The sequence below is a fragment of the Malaclemys terrapin genome, chromosome 13 (genome assembly GCF_027887155.1).
Source record: "Malaclemys terrapin pileata isolate rMalTer1 chromosome 13, rMalTer1.hap1, whole genome shotgun sequence".
NCBI lineage: Eukaryota > Metazoa > Chordata > Testudines > Emydidae > Malaclemys > Malaclemys terrapin.
In genome coordinates, this window is record NC_071517.1 from 46490979 (window position 1) to 46511978 (window position 21000).

The following is a 21000-nucleotide window of genomic DNA, read 5'->3' on the forward strand; positions in this document are numbered from 1 at the left end:
CCTCCTGCCCGCCCCCCAGCTCTCTGTGCCCCCCAGCTCCCTCTGCCCTGTCCCCTATCTCCTCCTGCCCCTGTCCCCGCTCACATCTCCTCTCCAGCTCCCTCTGCCCCCCCCTCCCTCCACTGCCCCCGCAACCTTTGCCCCCTCCCTCCACTGCTCACAGCTCCTCTCCATCTCTCTCTGCCCCCCAGCTCCCCTCCCTCTGCCCTGTCTGGTAACTGCCCCCATATCCCTCTGCCCCCTGCGCCCCCCAGATCCCCTCCAGCTCCCCCTGCTCCACTCCTCCCCTGCAGTCCCACCCTATCCCGATCTCCCCCCAGGTCCTTCCCCCGCCCCACATCTCCCACCCCAGCCAGAGCCTCCCCCCCGCTCTCCCTGCCCAGCCCCTATGTATGACCCCTGCCCCTTCCCCCATCCCCTCTAGGTCCTCCATCTGCTGTCTCTCCCTCTCCCCCCATGCCCCATTTCTTCCCTCCTCCCAGTCCAGCTCCTGTTCTCTGCTCCCCCAGGTCAGACCCCTTCTGGCGACCCACTAGGGCAGCTGCCAGGGGACACCCCCCACACACAGGGGAATAAGCAGAATTCATGCCTCATACACAGGGCAGCCTTGGTCACTTGGCTTTATTGGGGGGGGAGGGGGACGATGAGGGGGGCTGCTCCCTGGGGGCACTATGGTGGGGGGGCAGAATCGAGAGCTGGGTTTCTCTTTCCTGGCAGGGCTGCAATGCCAGCGGGTGACACTTGGGGGGCTCACTCTGGGGCGCAGCCCAGGCCACCCCACGCCAGGCGCCAGACCTCGTTGTGGCGGTCGAACAGCTTCATGGGGCTGCAGAGAGAGGGGAACAATAGAGTGGGTCAGGGCTCGGGGTGACCCCCAGAACCCACTGTCAAGGGGAATCTGCCCCCGAGTCCCTCCCAGAACCATCTGCAAGGGGGAAACCTGCCCCCCAATCATCCTCACCCAGCTTCTGGGGTAACTGGGAAATCTGCCCCCCACTAACCCACCCCAGAACCTGCTGTAATGGGGAAACTGGGCCCCCCTTCATTCCCCTGGCTCCAGGGGTAACAGGGAAACCTGCCCCACAAGAACCTGCTGTAATGGGGAAACCTGCCCCCCAATCACCCCCACCCAGCTTCTGGGGTAACAGGAAAACCTGCCCCCTTTAAAATAGGTCTATATACACATACCTGTCTCATAGATCTGGAAGGGACCCTGAGTCCAGCCCCCTGCCTTCACTAGCAGGACCAAGTACTGATTTTGCCCCAGATCCCCCTCAAGGATTGAACTCACAACCCTGGGTTTAGCAGACCAATGCTAAAGGCCCCGGGTTTAGGGCCAAGCGCCCAGCCTCCCACTCCCCACAGCACAGCACCCCCTACTGAGTTGCTCCCCTGCGGTTTGCCCTGCTTCTGTGCCCCAAGGAACGCTGGCCCTGCTCTGCCCCAGCACCCCAGGGATGCAGCAGACGGGTCTCCCCCACCTGTTGTAGCCAGCAGAGTAGTGCCAGGAGTGGTCGAAGTGCCGGGCGTCCCGCCCCAGGGAGGCATCAAGGGCCCGAATGTGGGTCCCTCGATTGGCATCCGTGAGCCACCCCCCGAAGGAGCGAACGTAGGTGGGCAGAGCAGGAAACCACTGGACGAAAACCTGGGCCAGACACAGAGAGACGGTGTCAGCCCCAGCCAGGCTGGGGTAGGGGTGGGTGGGGTGGGGTGGGGTGGTGACAGCGCCAGCCAGGCTGGGGTAGGGGTGTGTGTGTGTGTGTGTGTGTGTGTGTGTGTGTGTGTGTGTGTGTGTGTGTGTGTGTGTGGGGTGGGGGGTGACAGCGCCAGCCAGGCCGGGGGGAGGCTAGGGTTTGACGGTCAGTCCCTGGCCAGGCTGGGTTGGGGGTCACTCATGGCTGGTTCAGTGGGTAGATAGGACAGTGGGGGGTCACTTATAGCAAGTTTACTTTAGTAAGGCATTTGATACGGTCTCGCATGATATTCTTATCGATAAATTAGGCAAATACAATTTAGATGGGGCTACTATAAGGTGGGTGCATAACTGGCTGGATAACCGTACTCAGAGAGTTGTTATTAAAGGTTCCCAATCCTGCTGGAAAGGCATAATGAGTGGGGTTCGGCAGGGGTCTGTTTTGGGACCGTCTCTATTCAATATCTTCATTAAAGACTTAGATATTGTCATAGAAAGTACACTTATTAAGTTTGCGGATGATACCAAACTGGGAGGGATTGCAACTGCTTTGGAGGACAGGGTCATAATTCAAAATGATTTGGAGAAATGGTCTGAGTTAAACAGGATGAAGTTTAACAAAGACAAATGCAAAGTGCTCCACTTAGGAAGAAAAAAATCAGTTTCACACATACAGAATGGGAAGAGACTGTCTAGGAAGGAGTACGGCAGAAAGGGAAATAGGGGTTATAGTGGACCACAAGCTAAATATGAGTCAACAGTGTGATGCTGTTGCAAAAAAAGCAAACATGATTCTGGGATGTATTAACAGGTGTGTTGTGAGCAAGACACGAGAAGTCATTCTTCCGTTCTACTCTGCTCTGGTTAGGCCTCAGCTGGAGTATTGCGTCCAGTTCTGGGCACCGCATTTCAAGAAAGATGTGGAGAAATTGGAAAGGGTCCAGAGAAGAGCAACAAGAATGATTAAAGGTCTTGAGAACATGACCTATGAAGGAAGGCTGAAAGAATTGGGTTTGTTTAGTTTGGAAAAGAGAAGACTGAGAGGGGACATGATAGCAGTTTTCAGGTATCTAAAAGGGTGTCATAAGGAGGAAGGAGAAAACTTGTTCACCTTAGCCTCTAAGGATAGAACAAGAAGCAATGGGCTTAAACTGCAGCAAGGGAGGTCTAGGTTGGACATTAGGAAAAAGTTCCTAACTGTCAGGGTGGTTAACCACTGGAATAAATTGCCTAGGGAGGTTGTGGAATCTCCATCTCTGGAGATATTTAAGAGTAGGTTAGATAAATGTCTATCAGGGATGGTCTAGACAGTATTTGGTCCTGCCATGCGGGCAGGGGACTGGACTCGATGACCTCTCGAGGTCCCTTCCAGTCCTAGAATCTATGAATAAGTTTGGTAGGGAGCAGTTGTGGGGATGGGGGTCACTCACAGTGGGTTTGGTGGGAGAATTGGGAGTAGTAAGGGGGTTACTCAGCAGGTTCAGTGGGGAGCAATGTGGAGGGGGTCACAGCAGGGTCAGTGGGGAGCAATGTGAGGCTGGGGTCACTCAGTGGGTACAGCGGGGGTGTCACAGCAGGGTCAGTGGGCAGCAATCTGGGGAGTGGGGTCACTCACAGCAGGCTCCGTGGGCTGCGGGGGGTCGCCCTGCCGCGCTGCCGGCAGTAGGAAGGAGACGGTGTACTCCTGCGTCTCCCCAGCAGCCTGGTCCACCCGGGTCAGAACCGGTGCTGTCATCGGGATCTTCACACCTGCCGGGTTTGTGTCATGTTTGCTCAGAATCCACATCCTCCCCACCCTAGAACCACCCCCCAACCCCCCTCCACTGCAGCCAGCTCCTGGGGAAGGGTAGAGACCCCCTTTTCTTCTGTGCCTGTTCTACCGAGGCTCATTAAACATGAAGCAGCCCCAGAGAGCCAGGGGGCGGCCCAACCCCCTATGTCCCTCCCCTTAGCCCCTGGGGACCTTGGAGGGAGTTTCTCAGGTTGTTATGGGGTCTCTGAGGGATGGATTATGGGCTATCTGGAGCAATGGAGTTCTGGGGGGGTGCTTGGAGTCACTATGAGGGTGGGGGCCTGTAGGGACCCCATGGGAGAAGAGGGGGGCTATAGGTGGGGACACAGAGGGGCATATGGGTGGAGCAGGGCTGTGGGTGCTCTAGGGGCTCTAGGATGGGGGGTTACGTGTGGGGGTCAGGGAGCTGTGGGCTCTCTAGAGGTTGGGATCTGAGGCTGGGGGCAGAGGGGCAGTGGGGGATGGGCTGTGGGGGTCACCTTACCCAGCTGGTTCCGGCCCTGGATGTAGCGGAAGAGGCGCCAGAAGCCGGTGGTCTTGGCGGCCGTGTACGTGTTGTTCACGCGGGTGCTGACCCAGGCCGAGGGGGGGTAAAGCCGGGCCTGGGGGGGGCAGGAGCATGGGGGGGGGGTCAATTCCTTCTCACGCTTCCTGCTCCATCCCTCCAACCCCCCCACTCCCTCCCAGCTTCAGGGGGACTGGCTGGCTCCAGAGGGTCCTTTTCCCGCTAGGGGGCACAAGCTCCCGTCCAGCCCCAGGGTGGGGGAACTGCCCATCTCGGGAGGGCGTATTTTAGCAGGTTTTCCCTCCCCCCCTCCAACTGATCCTCACCTCGTAGTCAGAGCTGTTGCAGATGAGATCAAAGGTGAAACATTCGGTGACTTCCCCGCAGAATGTAGGCTTCTCCCTGCAGAACCAGATGGGGAGAGTCAGGGCGTACAGCCCCCCTGGGATTGGCCCCATCACTCTGGGGGTGCTGTTGCCCGCCAGGGGTTTGTGCAAGGATAAATCTCCATCCCGAGGCACTGGGGGAGGGGTTTGGGGATGTTCCCTCCAACACCCTCTGTAGTGTGGGGAGAGCCCCCGACTCACCTTTCTCCCCAGACCCCCCGTGCCAGGGCCAGGAGCAGCAGTGGGGCCATTCGCAGCAGCATCATGAGGGGCGTCACGGCAGAAGCTGCAGGGAGACACTCAGGCTGGTGATGAAAAAGCCCCCCCCCGACCCACACTGCCAAGACCAGAGAGCCTGGGGCACAACCTGCTCAGCCTGTAGGTCCCTGCACCCATCAATCCCCCCAGCCCAGAAGGATCAGCTCCCAGGTGCACCCCAAATCCCAAGACACCCCCAGACTCTGAACCCCCCCATCACTCCCTCTCCCCATGCCCCCAGCTGCTCCATCACCCTGCAGACTCTTGCGTGGAGAGTTTGGGGTGTGACCCAGCTCTTCCCATGCGTTTGGGCACCAGGCAGAGATGGGGCTGCTTTTATTCCCCCTCTTCACCTCCCCCGCCCCATGGCGGGTTACATAACCTCATGCCCAGCCCCTTCTGGCCCGTGAATCAGGCATGCAGTTGGGGTTGTGTAACGGGGCGGGGTGTGTGTGATATAACCAGCAACAGGAACAGAGCGGAACCTCAAAACCCAGCCCGGTGCTAGGGGCTGCTGTGCTGTGGGGGGCCCGGTTATACCCACTGTCCCCAGCCTGGTGTGAGGGGGGGACTGCTGTGGGTGCAAATATGCATTCTCCCCAGCCCGGCACCAGAGGGCAGTGTGCTGTGAGGTATCCTGGTTGTGCCCCATCTCGCAAGCCTGGCGCTGGGTGGTCCTCATGCCATTCTGGAGGGTGCTTTCCTGGGGGGGGGCACTGCCCGAGGGTCCCTCTGCCCATTCGGGGGGCACTGGCACACAATGAGAAGCAGGAGCCGGGCATCAAACAGACCAATAAATATTTATAGACATTAAAAAACCAACAAAGAATCAAGTTACAAAAGAATTATACGAGACAGGAACTGAGGGGGATGGGGGAGCAGAGGCAGAAGTGCCACACCCAGTTCCTCACCGAGCCCGGTGATCCTCACCCCCGGGCTACAGTGGGGAAAACAGGCACAGAGGTGGAGTCGGGGAAGGACTTACTCCCAAAACGGGAGAGAACCCAGGAGTCCTGGCTCCCAGCCCCTCCCCCTGCTCTAACCCACTAGACCCCACCCCCCTCCCAGAGCCAGGGATAGAACCCAGGAGTCCCAAGGCCCAATCCAGTGACTTCCCCACTAGCCCAGCAATGGGGTGGGGGGTGCATTAGAGGGATTCCCATGCTGCTGTTCAGTTTGTAATGGGGGGATTAGTACATCACACGACAAACATCAGGTGCTCCTAGCACGGAGGCCTGCACTTCCCACTGGAATGCCCCCCAGTGGGGCCGGGGGGCATTCACCCCCAGCCCTTGGCAGGGAAGGGGGTGTCGTACCTATATTCAGGTTAGCTCTGTGCTTAGGGAGTGGGGGGAGGGTGTTGTACCAGGGAGGAAGGGGGAGCACCAAACTGGGGGAGTCGTCCCTGGAGGGGGGATATGGAGGGGTGTTGTCCCGGGAGGGGAGAGTTGGAGGAAAGGGAGCAGAGGATGCCGTCCTGAGGGCAGTCGGGATGGAAGGGGGGTGCTGTCCCAGAGAGGGACTGGGGAGGGAAGGACAGAGGGGCAGGGGACCCCACCCCTACTATAGGGTGAAGGGACACTGGCCCTGCCCCCAGGAGGGGATATTCATAGATCTCAAGGCCAGGTCTCGCCTGCCCCCCGCAGAACACAGTCCAGTGACCCGCCCGGCACTGGAGCAGCTCTCAGCCATCCCATCTTGGTCGGAACGTTGCCCCCTTGGGCAGCTGCTCCCAGCCTCATTCCCCTCCCTGGTCTCCAGCCTCTGGCTGCTGGGCCAAAGGGCCCTCGCATCACAGCTCTGTTCCCAGGTGGGGATCCAGTCACCCCTTCGCCGTCTCTGCGCGAGCAACTTGAGTCTATCGCGGCAAAGCCTGTTCCCTGCACCTTTCAGCATTCCAGCAGCCCCTCTCCACCATATCCCCACCTGTGTGGGAGTGCGGGCCCCAGACCTGGGCACAGGAGCCCAGTGGCGGCTGCCCCAGGGCCAGGTACAAAGTAAAAATCACATCCTGCCCGTGACTGCCCTGTTTGTACCTCCAAGGATCACACTAGCCCTTTGGCCATAAATTGGGGTCCAGGGGGCACTGGCCCAGGGAGGAGGGGTGAGGGTGGTCTGAGGGGAGATTGGGGGATGCCCCATCCTCCAGAAGGGATAGAGCGGGTGGGCTGCAGGTTCCAACTCAGCATCAGTCATTACACATACGAGAAAACCAAAGTGACTCACAGACGGCCAGACAGACAGGGACAGGACAGACTCACCAACCCACGGGTCGGCTTGCTACACACAGCACAGAGGGGCCGCACCCCACAAACACACCCTCCGCCCCAGTCTCCTTAGCCCATCATGGGCGAGGGAGGTGCCCCGCACTCAGCAAGGAGGGGGGGTTAGTGTTAAGAGTTCCTCAGGGACCAAAGAGTCCACGTCCCCCCAGGGTACACAGCTATGGACCCACAAATCCAGCCCCCACCTGGCACTGGAATGGGGGGTGGGGGCACGGAATTCACTATCCAGGACCCTGACAGAGACTTCAGTCTGTACAATCATCACGGCTTCCTGTCTCACCCCACCCACAGAGAGCGTCCCGGTTCCTCGGCTCCCCCCTCCCTGCCCCACAGCATCCTGGGAAGAGCGGGCCGCTCCAGGTGGGGATCCAGTCACTGGCGAGTCTGTGCGTCTGGGATGGGTGTGGGGGGGCATCTCTGTGCCCCAGGGTCTATCGGGGAGGAGGGGGTGTCCATGTGCAGGGCGGGGGAGGCCATCCGCCACCTGCTCCCCCACTTCACATCTTTGCCCCGCTCCCCCCGCCGAAGCCCAGTTCACTGCGCGGAGACCTCCCGGCAGCCTGGGGCTCCCGTAGCGCCGCCCAGTCGCCCTCCCCTGCCCCGCCTGCCGCCACGGGCTCCTTCTTGGGTCCTCCGCCCGCCCCGGCCAGGCGATGGCGCCGCTCGCAGTGCCCCTTGTGGCGCATGAAGCTGTCTCGCCACATGAACTTCTTGGCGCAGACATCGCACTCGTAGGGTTTGAGGCCGGTGTGCGTCTTCATGTGCTCCGTCAGGTGGTGCTTCATCTTGAACTTCTTGTTGCAGACAGGGCAGTCGAAGGGGCGCAGGTTGAGGTGCATGTTGACGTGCCGGTCGCGCATGCTCTTGTGGGAGAAGGCCTTGCCGCAGTGGCACATGAAGATCTTGTTGCCATCGCCCGAACCGGCCGCCAGCTGCACGGCCCCGTGCTCCACGGGGGCCTGGGGGGGGAAGACCAGGATCTGGTTGCCCTGCATGTCCATGGGCATGAGGGAACGCTGGGCAAAGCTGCTGCCGCCGCCCGGCCCCTCCTCCAGCCCCTCGTAGGGCGAGGGGAAGTCCTCCGAGGACTCGCAGAAGTTGACCTGCTCCTCCAGCTTGGCCCCGGAAGGCTCGGTCAGCGTACGCACGTCACTGATGCTGAGGGGGGGCTCACCGGGGGCCGGCCCCACCTCCACCGGGTCCTCATCCTCCTCGCATGTCAGCACCAAGTCCTCCTGGGACCGCTCCTTCTTGATGTACACCCACTGCTTCTGGGGCATGATGCTGGGCTGCACGTAGGCTGGGCGCCGCCCCCCGCCCCCACCACTGCCCCCATCCCCGCCGCTGTCACTCACATCATCGTCCGTCTCCAGGATGAACTTGCTGCCGCCGGAGAAGGGCTCGGGGCAGCGGGTGGGACCCTTCTCGGCCTGGAAGATCACCTCCTCGTCCGGCCCCTCCGATCCGTCCCGCTCTAAGCCGCCCGCCGCCCCTCGCAGTGCATACTTGGCAGGCCCGTGCTCCAGCCCCTCACCCGTCTCCCGGGGGCTGAAGTAGTTACTGCTGCTGGGGGACTGGTTCTCGCTGGTGCGGCTGGAGTGGGCGCGGAAGGAGGAGGAAGGTGAGGGGCCGGCGGTGCCGCGCCCCTCCTTGAGCAGCTCCGTGCACTTGTCCACAATGTGCCACATCTGCAGCACGCTGCCCACGGTGAGGAAATTGACGATCTCGTCTGAGGCCATGCTCAGCTTGCCGGTATATGCGGAGCCCAGCACCGTCTCGAAGGCACCCGGGTCCATGACGTTGGGCAGCACGATGGACGTCATGTTCTTCAGCAGCACCTGGTCGTGGAAGTAGGGCGAAGAGGCGGCCAGCACGGCCCGGTGGGCCCGGAACACCCGGCCCTGCACGTGGATGGAGATGTCGCACAGCTTGCCCTCCACCCGCTGCTGGTTCAGGTTTTCCAGCAGGGCGCTGGTGATCTCAGGGAAGTCCACGTGCACAATGGCACCGCACGCCGGGTCCATGGTGCCGGGGATGCACTGCCTGCGAGAGACAGAGGATTAGAGTTGTGGGGTGCTGGGAGACACCCCCAACAATCCGGTGTCCCAGAGATCCTCTCTGTGGGGTGCTAAGGAGACCCCACCTCCTTTCTCAAATGCTGCATTCCAAAGATCCCCGGGCAGGAAGGGGGACTTCTGTCTGGGCCCCCGCCACAGATCCTGTGACCCAGACCCCCCAGCACAGGGAGAAGGGCAGGCCTGGGATCTGAGGAGATTCACTGAGATATTTAACCCTTTGTGGAATGGACCATAGGGGGCAGGTGAAATTCAAGGTTGATAAATGCGAAGTAATGCACACTGGAAATCATCATCTCAACTGTACATATAAAATGATGGGGTCTAAATTAGCTGTTACCCCTCAAGAAAGAGATCTTGGAGTCGTGGATAGTTCTCTGAAAACATCCACTCAGTGGGCAGCGGCAGCCAAAACCAGTAAAGAATGTTGGGAACCGTTAGGAAAGGGATAGATAATCAGACAGAAAAGGTCATATTGCCTCTCTATAAATCCATGGTACGCCCACATCTTGAATACCGCAGGCAGATCTGTTCGCCCCATCTCAAAAAAGATATATTGGAATTGCAAAAAGTACAAAGAAGGGCTACAAAAATGATCAGGGGGATGGAACGGCTTCCATATGAGGAGAGAGTAAAACAACTGGGAGTGTTCAGCTTGGAAAAGAGACGACTGAGGAGGTACGGCAGAGGTGAGAAAGTGAATAAGGGAGTGTCTGCCAGAACCTGGGAGTGGGCGACAGGGGATGGATCATTCGATAACTGCCCCTTTCTGTTCATTCCCTCTGAAGCATCTGCCACCAGACACCAGGCTAGATGGATAATTGGTCGGACCCACTGTGGTCGCTCTTAGGTCCTTATAATAAAATAACCCCTGAGCCCCTGCCTGGCTCCCAGCCCCCAACTCATAACTGCCCCTGACACCCCCCACCCCTCAGGTCATAACCTCCCCCAACCCCCCCTTCAGCCCCCAACTCTCAGGCAACACCCCATCACAACCTCCGACCTTATACTTCCCTCCTGCAAACCTCCCATAGCCCATCTCAACCCACACAGAGCTGCTTCCCCCCCCAATTCTAGGTCTGCCTCCTTCCCCCTCCCCAACAGCTCCCCCACCTTATACCCCCCACAGCTCACTTCCCAGCCACCCCAGTGTCCCTCATGTCATGTCACCCCCCAGCCCTCCTTCCATCTCCTACCCTGCCCCTAGTCCCCTGCAACCTCAAAGCCAACTGGCCTCCCGCACAGTGCCCCAATCCCCAGCCCCTCAACCCTCGGGCCCCTCCCCCCTCATGTCACCCCCCAGATCCTCTGCCCACAGACCCCTCGGGCCCCTCCTCCTCATGAAACCCCCCCCCGCCCCTCTGCCCACAGACCCCTGGGGCCCCTCTCCCGCATGTCACCCTCCCAGGTCCCCCCCCCGCCCCTAGACCCCTCGGGCCCCTCCCCCCTCATGTCACCCCCAGGTCCCCCCGCCCCTAGACCCCTCGGGCCCCTCCCCCCTCATGTCACCCCCCCAGATCCTCTGCCCACAGACCCCTCGGGCCCCTCCCCCTCATGTCACCCCCAGGTCCCCCCCCGCCCCTAGACCCCTTGGGCCCCTCCCCCCTCATGTCACCCCCCCCAGATCCTCTGCCCACAGACCCCTGGGGCCCCTCTCCCGCATGTCACCCTCCCAGGTCCCCCCCGCCCCTAGACCCCTCGGGCCCCTCCCCCCTCATGTCACCCCCCAGGTCCCCCCGCCCCTAGACCCCTCGGGCCCCTCCCCCCTCATGTCGCCCCCCAGGTCCCCCCGCCCCCTCGGGCCCCTCGCCCCCCCGCGCTCACCCGCCCGCTCGCGCTCCGGGGCTCTCAGGCCGCCGCCACCATCTTGTTACTCACCCTCCTCCCCCGAGTCCCCGGCCCCGCCTGGCTTAAAGGGGCAGGCGCCGTCCCTCTCAGGCTGCAATACAGCGGTGCACAGGCAATCCAGGAAGTTTTTGGAAAGTGTAGGGGACAATTTCCTGGTGCAAGTGCTGGAGGAACCAACTAGGGGCAGAGCTTTTCTTGACCTGCTGCTCACAAACAGGGAAGAACTAGTAGGGGAAGCAAAAGTGGATGGGAACCTGGGAGGCAGTGACCATGAGATGGTCGAGTTCAGGATCCTGACACAAGGAAGAAAGGAGAGCAGCAGAATACGGACCCTGGACTTCAGAAAAGCAGACTTTGACTCCCTCAGGGAACAGATGGGCAGGATCCCCTGGGAGAATAACATGAAGGGCAAAGGGGTCCAGGAGAGCTGGCTGTATTTTAAAGAATCCTTATTGAGGTTGCAGGAACAAACCATCCCGATGTGTAGAAAGAATAGTAAATATGGCAGGCGACCAGCTTGGCTAAACAGTGAAATCCTTGCTGATCTTAAACGCAAAAAAGAGGCTTATAAGGAGTGGAAGATTGGACAAATGACCAGGGAGGAGTATAAAAATATTGCTCAGGCGTGCAGGAGTGAAATCAGGAAGGCCAAATCACACTTGGAGTTGCAGTTAGCAAGAGATGTTAAGAGTAACAAGAAGGGTTTCTTCAGGTATGTTAGCAACAAGAAGAAAATCAAGGAAAGTGTGGGCCCCTTACTGAATGAAGGAGGCAACCTAGTGACCGAGGATGTGGAAAAAGCTAATGTACTCAATGATTTTTTTGCCTCTGTCTTCACGCACAAGGTCAGCTCCCAGATTGCTGCACTGGGCAGTACAGCATGGGGAGAAGGTGACCAACCCTCTGTGGAGAAAGAAGTGGTTCGGGACTATTTAGAAAAACTGGACGTGCACAAGTCCATGGGGCCGGATGCGCTGCATCCGAGGGTGCTAAAGGAGTTGGCGGGTGAGATTGCAGAGCCATTAGCCATTATTTTTGAAAACTCATGGCGATCGGGGGAGGTCCCAGATGACTGGAAAAAGGCTAATGTAGTGCCCATCTTTAAAAAAGGGAAGAAGGAGGATCCGGGGAACTACAGGCCAGTCAGCCTCACCTCAGTCCCTGGAAAAATCATGGAGCAGGTCCTCAAGGAATCAATTATGAAACATTTAGAGGAGAGGAAAGTGATCAGGAACAGTCAGCATGGATTCACGAAGGGGAAGTCGTGCCTGACTAACCTAATTGCCTTCTATGATGAGATAACTGGCTCTGTGGATGAGGGGAAAGCAGTGGATGTGTTATTTCTTGACTTTAGCAAAGCTTTTGATACTGTCTCCCACAGTATTCTTGCCACCAAGTTAAAGAAGTATGGGCTGGATGAATGGACTGTAAGGTGGATAGAAAGCTGGCTAGATCGTCGGGCTCAACAGGTAGTGATCAATGGCTCCATGTCTAGTTGGCAGCCGGTTTCAAGTGGAGTGCCCCAAGGGTCGGTCCTGGGGCCGGTTTTGTTTAATATCTTTATTAATGATCTGGAGGATGGTGTGGACTGCACTCTCAGCAAGTTTGCAGATGACACTAAACTAGGAGGCGTGGTAGATACACTAGAGGGTAGGGATCGGATACAGAGGGACCTAGACAAATTAGAGGATTGGGCAGAAAAAAACCTGATGAGGTTCAACAAGGACAAGTGCAGAGTCCTGCACTTAGGACGGAAGAATCCCATGCACTGCTACAGACTAGGGACCGAATGGCTAGGTAGCAGTTCTGCTGAAAAGGACCTAGGGGTCACAGTGGACGAGAAGCTGGATATGAGTCAACAGTGTGCTCTTGTTGCCAAGAAGGCTAACGGCATTTTGGGCTGTATAAGTAGGGGCATTGCCAGCAGATCGAGGAACGTGATCGTTCCCCTTTATTCGACATTGGTGAGGCCTCATCTGGAATACTGTGTCCAGTTTTGGTCCCCACACTACAAGAAGGATGTGGAAAAATTGGAAAGAGTCCAGCGGAGGGCAACAAAAATGATTAGGGGTCTGGAGCACATGACTTATGAGGAGAGGCTGAGAGAACTGGGATTGTTTAGTCTCCAGAAGAGAAGAATGAGGGGGGATTTGATAGCAGCCTTCAACTACCTGAAGGGGGGTTCCAAAGAGGATGGAGCTCGGCTGTTCTCAGTGGTGGCAGATGACAGAACAAGGAGCAATGGTCTCAAGTTGCAGTGGGGGAGGTCCAGGTTGGATATCTGGAAAAACTATTTCACTAGGAGGGTGGTGAAACACTGGAATGCGTTACCTAGGGAGGTGGTGGAGTCTCCTTCCTTGGAGGTTTTTAAGGCCCGGCTTGACAAAGCCCTGGCTGGGATGATTTAGCTGGGAATTGGTCCTGCTTTGAGCAGGGGGTTGGACTAGATGACCTCTTGAGGTCCCTTCCAACTCTGATATTCTATGATTCTATGATTCTATGCTATGGGGCACTATCTGCCGACACGGGGCCCTGCCCTTTAACACGACCCAGCCCGCCCCGCGCACAGAGTGTGAAGCCCGTTAACCCCGTCCTCTTAAAGGGGCAGGCCCAGCCGCCGTTCCCCGCCACTGAGCCAACGTCGGCCGACACCGCAATTTCGCCTTTAAATACCGGGCCTTAAAGGGATCAGCGTTGCGCAGGCTCTGTTCCTTGAGAAAAAGCGGCCTCCGACGGCTCCACCTGCTCTTTAACTCCCTCCTCCGTGACTGACAGGGCCGGCACGGGGCGGGGCCTCCCCGGCTAGCCCCGCCCCCGCCAGCTGTGCCACCCCCCGAGCCACTTGCCCCCCACGCTCTTTACGCCTTAGCGCCCCCACAGCTCAGTCACAGCCCAGACCCTCCCCCCACAGAGCCACCTGCCCCCCAGGCTCCCCCCATGTCCTCTTACTGCCCCCCAGCTCAGACCCCTCCCCCCACAGAGCTCCCCCCCATGTCCTCTTACTGCCCCCCAGCTCACACCCCTCCCCTCCCCCCACAGAGCCTCCTGCCCCCCAGGCTCCCCCCCATGTCCTCTTACTGCCCCCCAGCTCAGACCCCTCCCCTCCCCCACAGAGCCACCTGCCCCCCAGGCTCCCCCCATGTCCTCTTACTGCCCCCCAGCTCAGACCCCTCCCCTCCCCCCACAGAGCCACCTGCCCCCCAGGCTCCCCCCCATGTCCTCTTACTGCCCCCCAGCTCAGACCCCTCCCCTCCCCCCACAGAGCCACCTGCCCCCCAGGCTCCCCCCCATGTCCTCTTACTGCCCCCCAGCTCAGACCCCTCCCCTCCCCCCACAGAGCCACCTGCCCCCCAGGCTCCCCCCCATGTCCTCTTACTGCCCCCCAGCTCAGACCCCTCCCCTCCCCCCCATGTCCTCTTACTGCCCCCCAGCTCAGACCCCTCCCCTCCCCCCACAGAGCCACCTGCCCCCCAGGCTCCCCCCCCCCCATGTCCTCTTACTGCCCCCCAGCTCAGACCCCTCCCCTCCCCCCACAGAGCCATCTACCTCCCAGGCTCCCCCCCCCCCATGTCCTCTTACTGCCCCCCAGCTCAGTCACAGCCCAGACCCTCCCCCCACAGAGCCACCTGCCCCCCAGGCTCCCCCCCATGTCCTCTTACTGCCCCCCAGCTCAGACCCCTCCCCTCCCCCCACAGAGCCATCTACCCCCCAGGCTCCCCCCCATGTCCTCTTACTGCCCCCCAGCTCAGACCCCTCCCCTCCCCCCACAGAGCCACCTACCCCCCCAGACCTCCCCCATGTCCTCTTACTGCCCCCCCAGCTCAGACCCCTCCCCTCCCCCCACAGAGCCACCTGCCCCCCCAGGCTCCCCCACCCCATATCCCTTTACTGCCCCCCAGCTCAGTCACAGCCCAGAGCCAGCAGCCGGTGAGTAAGAAAAAGATTTTATTTTGGGTTTTTTTTTTTGTTTTTTAAACATTTCTTTTGTACAAAGAGGGAGGGGCAGCCCAGGAGATGGGGAGGGCTCTGCTCCACCCCCTTAACCCCACCCCAGAACCAGCCACAAACCAACCCTGTCACCCTCCCTGCCCCCCAGAGTCTCCAGCCCCCCTGGGCAGGCAGGGGGTCTAATCCGAGTCCGACAGAACGATGATCTCCTCCGGGTCACACTGAGTCGCCACGCTGGTCTGGGGAGAGAGCAGGGCAAGGACACATGGTCAGGCCACCTCTCACCCAAACTGCCATCCCCACTCACCCCCCATCTCAGCCAGCCCCTCACCTTGCAGGCCTTGGGCAAGAGGCGCTGGCACAGCTGCGGGCTGCCCTGGGAGCTGCTGACCAAGCTCTGGAAGGGCGAATCGGCACGGGTGGAGTCAGGCAGGGGGCTGCGGGGCAGCAGGCCATCTAGCGGCAGCTCCAAGTCCTCATCCTCTGAGCCGATGCTGTGAACCTCCAGGCAGCTGCTGGCAAGGGCGGGAGAGATGGGGTCATGGGGGAGGGGACAGCATGGGGTGGCACCTGGAGTCAGCCCATCACACCAGGGGCAGGGTTCCTTCTCCTGCAATGCACCCCCACACCAGGGCCCACCCTCCCCCTGGCAGTCCAAGAGGGAAGATGGTTCTTGAACCCATGGGCCCCTTGGAACAGGCTCTACTCCCAGCCCCCTTCACCCGCTGGGGATGGCTGGACACGGAAGGGCTGGAGTGACCACCATACCGGACAGTAACTGCCCCACCAAGGCCCCCCATGCAAAGACCCCCACACCCATTGCTGTAGTTCCCAGTCAGGAGCAGGACAAGGGAGGGACCCACAGTGTCAGCTCCAGCCCAGCATCCCCTCCTTGATGTGCAGAGACCTGTTCCTTCTCCCCTGCCGTCTCCTCACCTGTCACACACAGCTCCCCCCACCTCACACACTGCCTGGCCTGGCGTGTCTCCCCTTGCCCCCACCTGTTGCCACAGGGCAGCTCCTGGCGTCCCCTCTTGCAGGCTGGGGGCCCAGCGCTGCCGTTGAAGCTGGTGGAGCTGATCATGCTGCCCCCGTTCTCCAAGGGCCGGGCAAGGGGGCTCCTGGGGACAGACAGCTGCCTTCTCTTGGCAGGGGGTTGAGTCCGGAGCCCGGAGTCCCCCATGCCACCTCCCTCCTGCTTCACCGCGAAACTAGCAGGCTCCTTCAGGGAGACCTCCTGCTCAGTCCGTGAAAAGACCGTCTCAGGGGAGGTGGGGCCCAGTGGGGTGGCCTCAGAGGGCTCTGGGGACAAGGGGGCAGCCTTTGGGGTGGCCTCAGAGCCCCCTGGGAGTTGAGGGGAGGGGGGTGGTGTTTCGCTGAGTTCCAGGGGCAGCGCCTCAATCTCCAGCACAAACAGCTCCTGCACCGGGCTGAATGGTGGCCCCTCCTCCTCCTTGGGGGACGGGGGGCCCTGGCCCTCTGCAAGGGGCAGGGGCTCCTCATCTTCATCCTCTTCTTCGTCCTCCTCATCCTCGTCCTCCAGATCCTCCCCGCCTGACGAGCATGGCAGTGGCTCCAGGCCCGGCTCCAGGCCCAACTCCATGCACTGGTCCTCCTGGTCCCCTGCCGTGTCCTCACCTGCTGCTTCTGCATCTGGGAGAGTCACCACAGAATAGGACCCAGGAGTCCTGGCTCCCAGCCCCCCTGCTCTAACCCACTGGACACCACTCCCCTCCCAGAGCCAGGGACAGAACCCAGGAGTCCTGGCTCCCAGTGCCCCCTGCTCTACCCCCTAGACACCACTCCCCTCCCAGAGCTGGGATAGAACCCAGGAGTCCTGGCTCTGTGCGGTACGTACCTTGCATGGCTGCATCCTCTTCTTCCTCCTCCCCACCTTCTTGGCTCTGCTGCAGCTCCTCCTCAATGTCTGTGTCTGATGAGGGCTCTTCCTCCTCCGAGTCATCGTCATCCTCCTCACTGACCGCAAGTGCCCCTTGGCTTGTGGCGCTCGTGCTGGGGCTGCCCTGGGGAGGGTGGAGAAAGGGGCGTTACGCCAGCTGTGTCCCCACAGGCCTGTCTACAAACTCCCTTCGTTTCCCTACCCCCACCCCCACCCCCACACACAGCCTCTCCCACGCTGGGAGCCCTGCTGGCAAGTGCTGTGCAGCTACAGGGCACAGCTCACGCCAGGCAGCCCAGGAGCCGAAGTACTCCCTTCCCCACGCAGGGGGCTGGGCAAAGCACATGGCACAGCTTGGGAGCTGTATGCACTCCACCTCACCTGCGTGTGGAGCTGCTCCTCCCCTGGGTCTGGCGCCATGGGGCAGGGTGGGGGCAGCGGCCCCTCCTGCCGGGGGGTGGCGCTGCCACGGGCTTGGGCAGCTCTCTTGCGGACACGCTCCTCCTCCTCGCTCTCGTCCTGCAGCTGGGCATAGCGTGAGACGACACTGTCCAGCCGCGTCAGCGCCACCTCGCGGTTCTCCCGCAGCCGCCGGGCCAGTGCAGAGTCCCTTCGGGCAGGGTCAGTGTCTGCACACGGGGGGGAGGGGGTCAGAGGGGCCCCGAACGGAAACACTCCCCCTCCCATCCCCAACCTGGGATAACCCCACCTGCCCTTCTCTCTACTATGACTGGGTAGGGCCTCGTCTGTCCTTCCCTGCCCTCCCCAACCAATGCTGCCCCACCCCTGAATGGTCTCACCAGGCCAGCAAAAGTTATGTCCTGCGTGCCCTCTCACCAGCCCAGCACTGGTCAGTATGCCCCCCCCTTGCCCCTCTCACCGGGCCGGTACTGGTTGGTACACACCCCTGCGCATGCTCTCACCAGGCCGGTACTGGTCATTATGCATCCCTTCCCTCCCCACGCTCTTACCAGGCTGGTACACGCCCCGCCCCCCCCGTCCCCCTCACCAGGCCAGTACGCCCCCCACCCCCGCCCCATTCCCCCGCGCTCTCACCAGGCCGGTATGCCCCCCCATGCTCTCACCAGGCCGGTACTGGTCAGTACGCCCCTCCCATCCCCCCGCGCTCTCACCAGGCTGGTACGCGCCCCCCCCATCTCCCCATGCTCTCACCAGGCCGGTACTGGTCGGTGAGGTGGCTACCGAAGTTGTAGACCAGGTCGAGGTGGCGCCGCTCCTGCAGGCGGTTGCCCACCTCGCGGAAGGCATCCAAGGCCATGCTCTGCATCTGGCGCTTGGCCAGGCCCAGGCTGTGGCGGGCACTGGCCTTCTGGATCACCTTGAGGATGTCGGTGTAGTCGGGGAAGACGTCGGGCCGGTTGATGAAGCGCTCGATGCGCCGGTTGACCTCCGGGTAGCGGGTGCCCCGGTAGGGGATGCGCTGCTCGATCACCCGGCCCGTCAGGCTGCTGCACTGCTTGAGCTGGCACAGCCGCTCGAAGATGTGCATCATCTTGCGCTTGAGCCGGCTCTCCTGCAGGTAGGTGGAGTCCTCGCTGTCCAGCTCAGCCAGGTCCAGCTCCCGCTCCTGCAGCCGCCGGATCTCCCCCATGTAGACACGCAGCAGGTTCTCCAGGTAGCGGATTTGCCGCTTGGAGCCAGTGCCGCGCTGTCCCGACGTCCCCTCCCCCTCCTCGGGCGCTGCGGGCTCCGGCTGGTGGGGGGCGGTGGGGGCTGGGGCTGAGCTGAGCGCCAGCTTGCGGCGCTGCGTGTGGGCCTTGAGCACGGTGCACAGCTCGTTGATGTAGACGTAGACTTTGCTGCGCTTGCTCTGCACACGAGTCAGGCAGCGCCCCAGCACGTTGCGAAACTCAGCTGAGGCCAGGAACTCGGCACCGGCCTTCTGGTGCCGGCTGGCCAGGAATGGGATCACCTCAGGGTGCTCCTCCGTCAGCCGGCTACAGCACTCCAGGAACTGGGGAGAGAGGCATGGGGGAAGGGTCAGATGGGTGCCAGCACTCCAGGACCAGGCGGAAGGGAGAATGGGTGTCCGGACCAGGTGGAGACAGAGCTAGGACGAGGGGCGCACATGCTCACACAACACAGAGGTGGTCACATGGACAGCAGGACCAGTGGGGCAGGGGACTGAGGGTGGCAGAGCCCAGGGCAGCAAGGCACTGATGGAAGTCACAGGGCGTTGTGGGGAGTGGACCCGGCTCAGGGGAGAGGGCTTGGGGGGACAGGGCCCCTGTTCACAGGAACGCCTCCCCGAGCACTTTCACTTCCCAGGGTTTGATAAAGAACCAAAACCAGAGCCTCCTCCCCCCAGCTGGGTCAGCCCTGGAAACCCACTCATCTCCACCCCTCCCAGATCCCACAAGCCGTGGGCTGTTCATGCTTCAAGCCACACAGGCCTCCCTCCCAAGCCCCTTTCACAATGGGGGAGGGGGGGAGCGGGCTGGGCTCAGACCCACAGGGCAGGATCAGCCCAGTAGACTTAGCCAGGGCAGAGTAAGCCCCAAGCCTCACAGGCTAGCTGACTGAGGAATGGGACACGAGGCCTTTCCCCTCCAGGGACTGGCTGGCTCGGGGGGCAGGGAACAGGATACAGGGTGGGGGATATGCGGAAGGGACACAAAAGTCCATGGCTGTGGGAGGGGTATATGTGGGGGCGGGGGAAAACAGGGGTACATCTAGGGAAGGCCATACATGGGCGATGAGGACTCTACCAGGGGCACTCACCTCTGCAAAGAGACGTTCATTCTCAGTCTTGAAGCTGCCACCATGCTGGGCCAGGGGATCTGGTTTCTTGGTGGGGGTCCCACTGGGCTGGGGGGAGGCAGAGGCGGGCCCTGGGGGCTCCCTGGGCATAGGTGGTGGCAGCCCCTCCTCCTCATCATCCAAGATGATGATGTTGCTCTCCACTGTGGCAGCCATGGGGGTAGGTCACTGCCTGGGTTGGGGATCAGAGCTGCAGGGGGGGCCTGAGGGCAGGGCACATCCCGGAGGGGGGGCCCACGGGGAGTAACCCCCACAGTGCAGGCGGTCTCAGTCCCAGGGGGCACTGCCTGCATGGGGAGATAGAACTGTGAGTGCTGGATCTACCCCCAGTATCCACTGTGTAGCCTTAACTCCATGCCAGGCCCAGTACCCACCCCCAATGCCAATCCTACTTCCCTATATACCCCAGCCAGTAACCAGCGCCTGCCCTATATCCCCCCCACCACATACCTAGTGCTTTCCCTATATGGCCCCTCACCCACCCTGGGATCCAGCATCTGCCTCATCCCCATCCTGTACCTGCCTCTCACTCCCACCGGTACACAGCCCCCATCCTGTAGCTATCCCATATCCAAACCTCACCCCATCCCCGGGAGCCACCCTATATCCCCCCCCACCCTGCTACCCACCTATCACTTCACCCCAGACCCAGACCTTACCCCACCTATAGCCATTAGGGTGACCAGACAGCAAGTATGAAAAATCGGGACGGGGGTGGGGGGGGGTAATAGGAGCCCATATAAAAAAAATGCCCAAATATTGGGACTGCTCCTATAAAATCAGGACATCTGGTCACCCTAATAGCCACACACATCCCATACCCCATATCTGTCCTCAGGCCCTGTCCCCGCCTCCACCCCAGAGATCCTCCACCCCCCCAGGCCCTGTCCCCGCCCCACATATCCTCCACATCCCGCCCCCCCACCCCAGAGATCCTCCACCCCCCCAGGCCCTGTCCCCGCCCCACATATCCTCCACATCCCGCCCCCCCACCCCAGAGATCCTCCACCCCCCCAGGCCCTGTCCCCGCCCCACAGATCCTCCCCGACCCCAAGCGCCCCCCCTCCCCGACACCCCAGGCCCTGCCCCGCCCCCCATCCCTCGCGCGCTCACCCTCCTCCTGGTTCCTCCTCCGAAGCCCAGCACCGGAAAAACCGAGTTCCCCTCCTTCCCGGAGTGCGCAGGACCGGAAGTGGCCCTTTGTTACCAGCGGGCGCCGCCATGATAGCGTACGGCGATAGGTTACGGAGCTGCGGCCCAATCAGAGCGAGGGACTGCCTCTGGGTCTGGAGCCGCGACAAGGGCGTCGCATACGCCGAGCCAATGAGCGAACGAGACAAGACGCGACCCGCCGTCTTCTTGTACAGCCCTTCCGTTACCGCACATGGGAGCGGCCATTTTCCCGTACGGAAACTGCCTTCGTCTTTCTTACGTCACGTAATCCCGTTCCGCCAATCAGAGGCCTGAGACCCATGCTAGACCGTCCCGTCCCACGGGAGAGGAGTCGGGACTGTTCTATTGCACCTTGA

The 21000-nt window shown here is 60.9% G+C and overlaps 3 protein-coding genes across 4 annotated transcripts; all 3 read right to left on the reverse strand.

Moving 5' to 3' along the window:
* Positions 1-603: 603 nt before the first annotated feature.
* Positions 604-10859, reverse strand: LOC128848173 (heme-binding protein 2-like). Its single transcript, XM_054047986.1, has 7 exons — positions 10819-10859; positions 4578-4662; positions 4317-4392; positions 3970-4087; positions 3309-3442; positions 1482-1645; positions 604-826 (listed from the first exon to the last, which is right to left on the reverse strand). The coding sequence occupies exons 2-7, from the start codon at positions 4640-4642 to the stop codon at positions 751-753; spliced, it is 633 nt and encodes a 210-aa protein (XP_053903961.1). The 5' UTR covers positions 4643-4662; positions 10819-10859; the 3' UTR covers positions 604-750.
* Positions 5416-10880, reverse strand: ZBTB22 (zinc finger and BTB domain containing 22). Its single transcript, XM_054047985.1, has 2 exons — positions 10873-10880; positions 5416-8962 (listed from the first exon to the last, which is right to left on the reverse strand). Exon 2 carries the CDS (start codon positions 8941-8943, stop codon positions 7417-7419), a length of 1527 nt encoding a protein of 508 aa, XP_053903960.1. The 5' UTR covers positions 8944-8962; positions 10873-10880; the 3' UTR covers positions 5416-7416.
* Positions 10881-14770: 3890 nt separating this feature from the next.
* On the reverse strand, positions 14771-20681 carry DAXX (death domain associated protein). Of its 2 annotated transcripts, none has more exons than XM_054047137.1 (8): positions 20585-20681; positions 19433-19758; positions 17864-18665; positions 17072-17319; positions 16649-16814; positions 15792-16443; positions 15122-15302; positions 14771-15029 (listed from the first exon to the last, which is right to left on the reverse strand). In XM_054047137.1, the coding sequence occupies exons 2-8, from the start codon at positions 19625-19627 to the stop codon at positions 14970-14972; spliced, it is 2304 nt and encodes a 767-aa protein (XP_053903112.1). In that variant the 5' UTR covers positions 19628-19758; positions 20585-20681; the 3' UTR covers positions 14771-14969. The 2 variants fall into 2 exon arrangements, with proteins under 2 accessions (XP_053903112.1, XP_053903111.1); XM_054047136.1 differs by having other exon boundaries at positions 15122-15305.
* Positions 20682-21000: the final 319 nt, after the last annotated feature.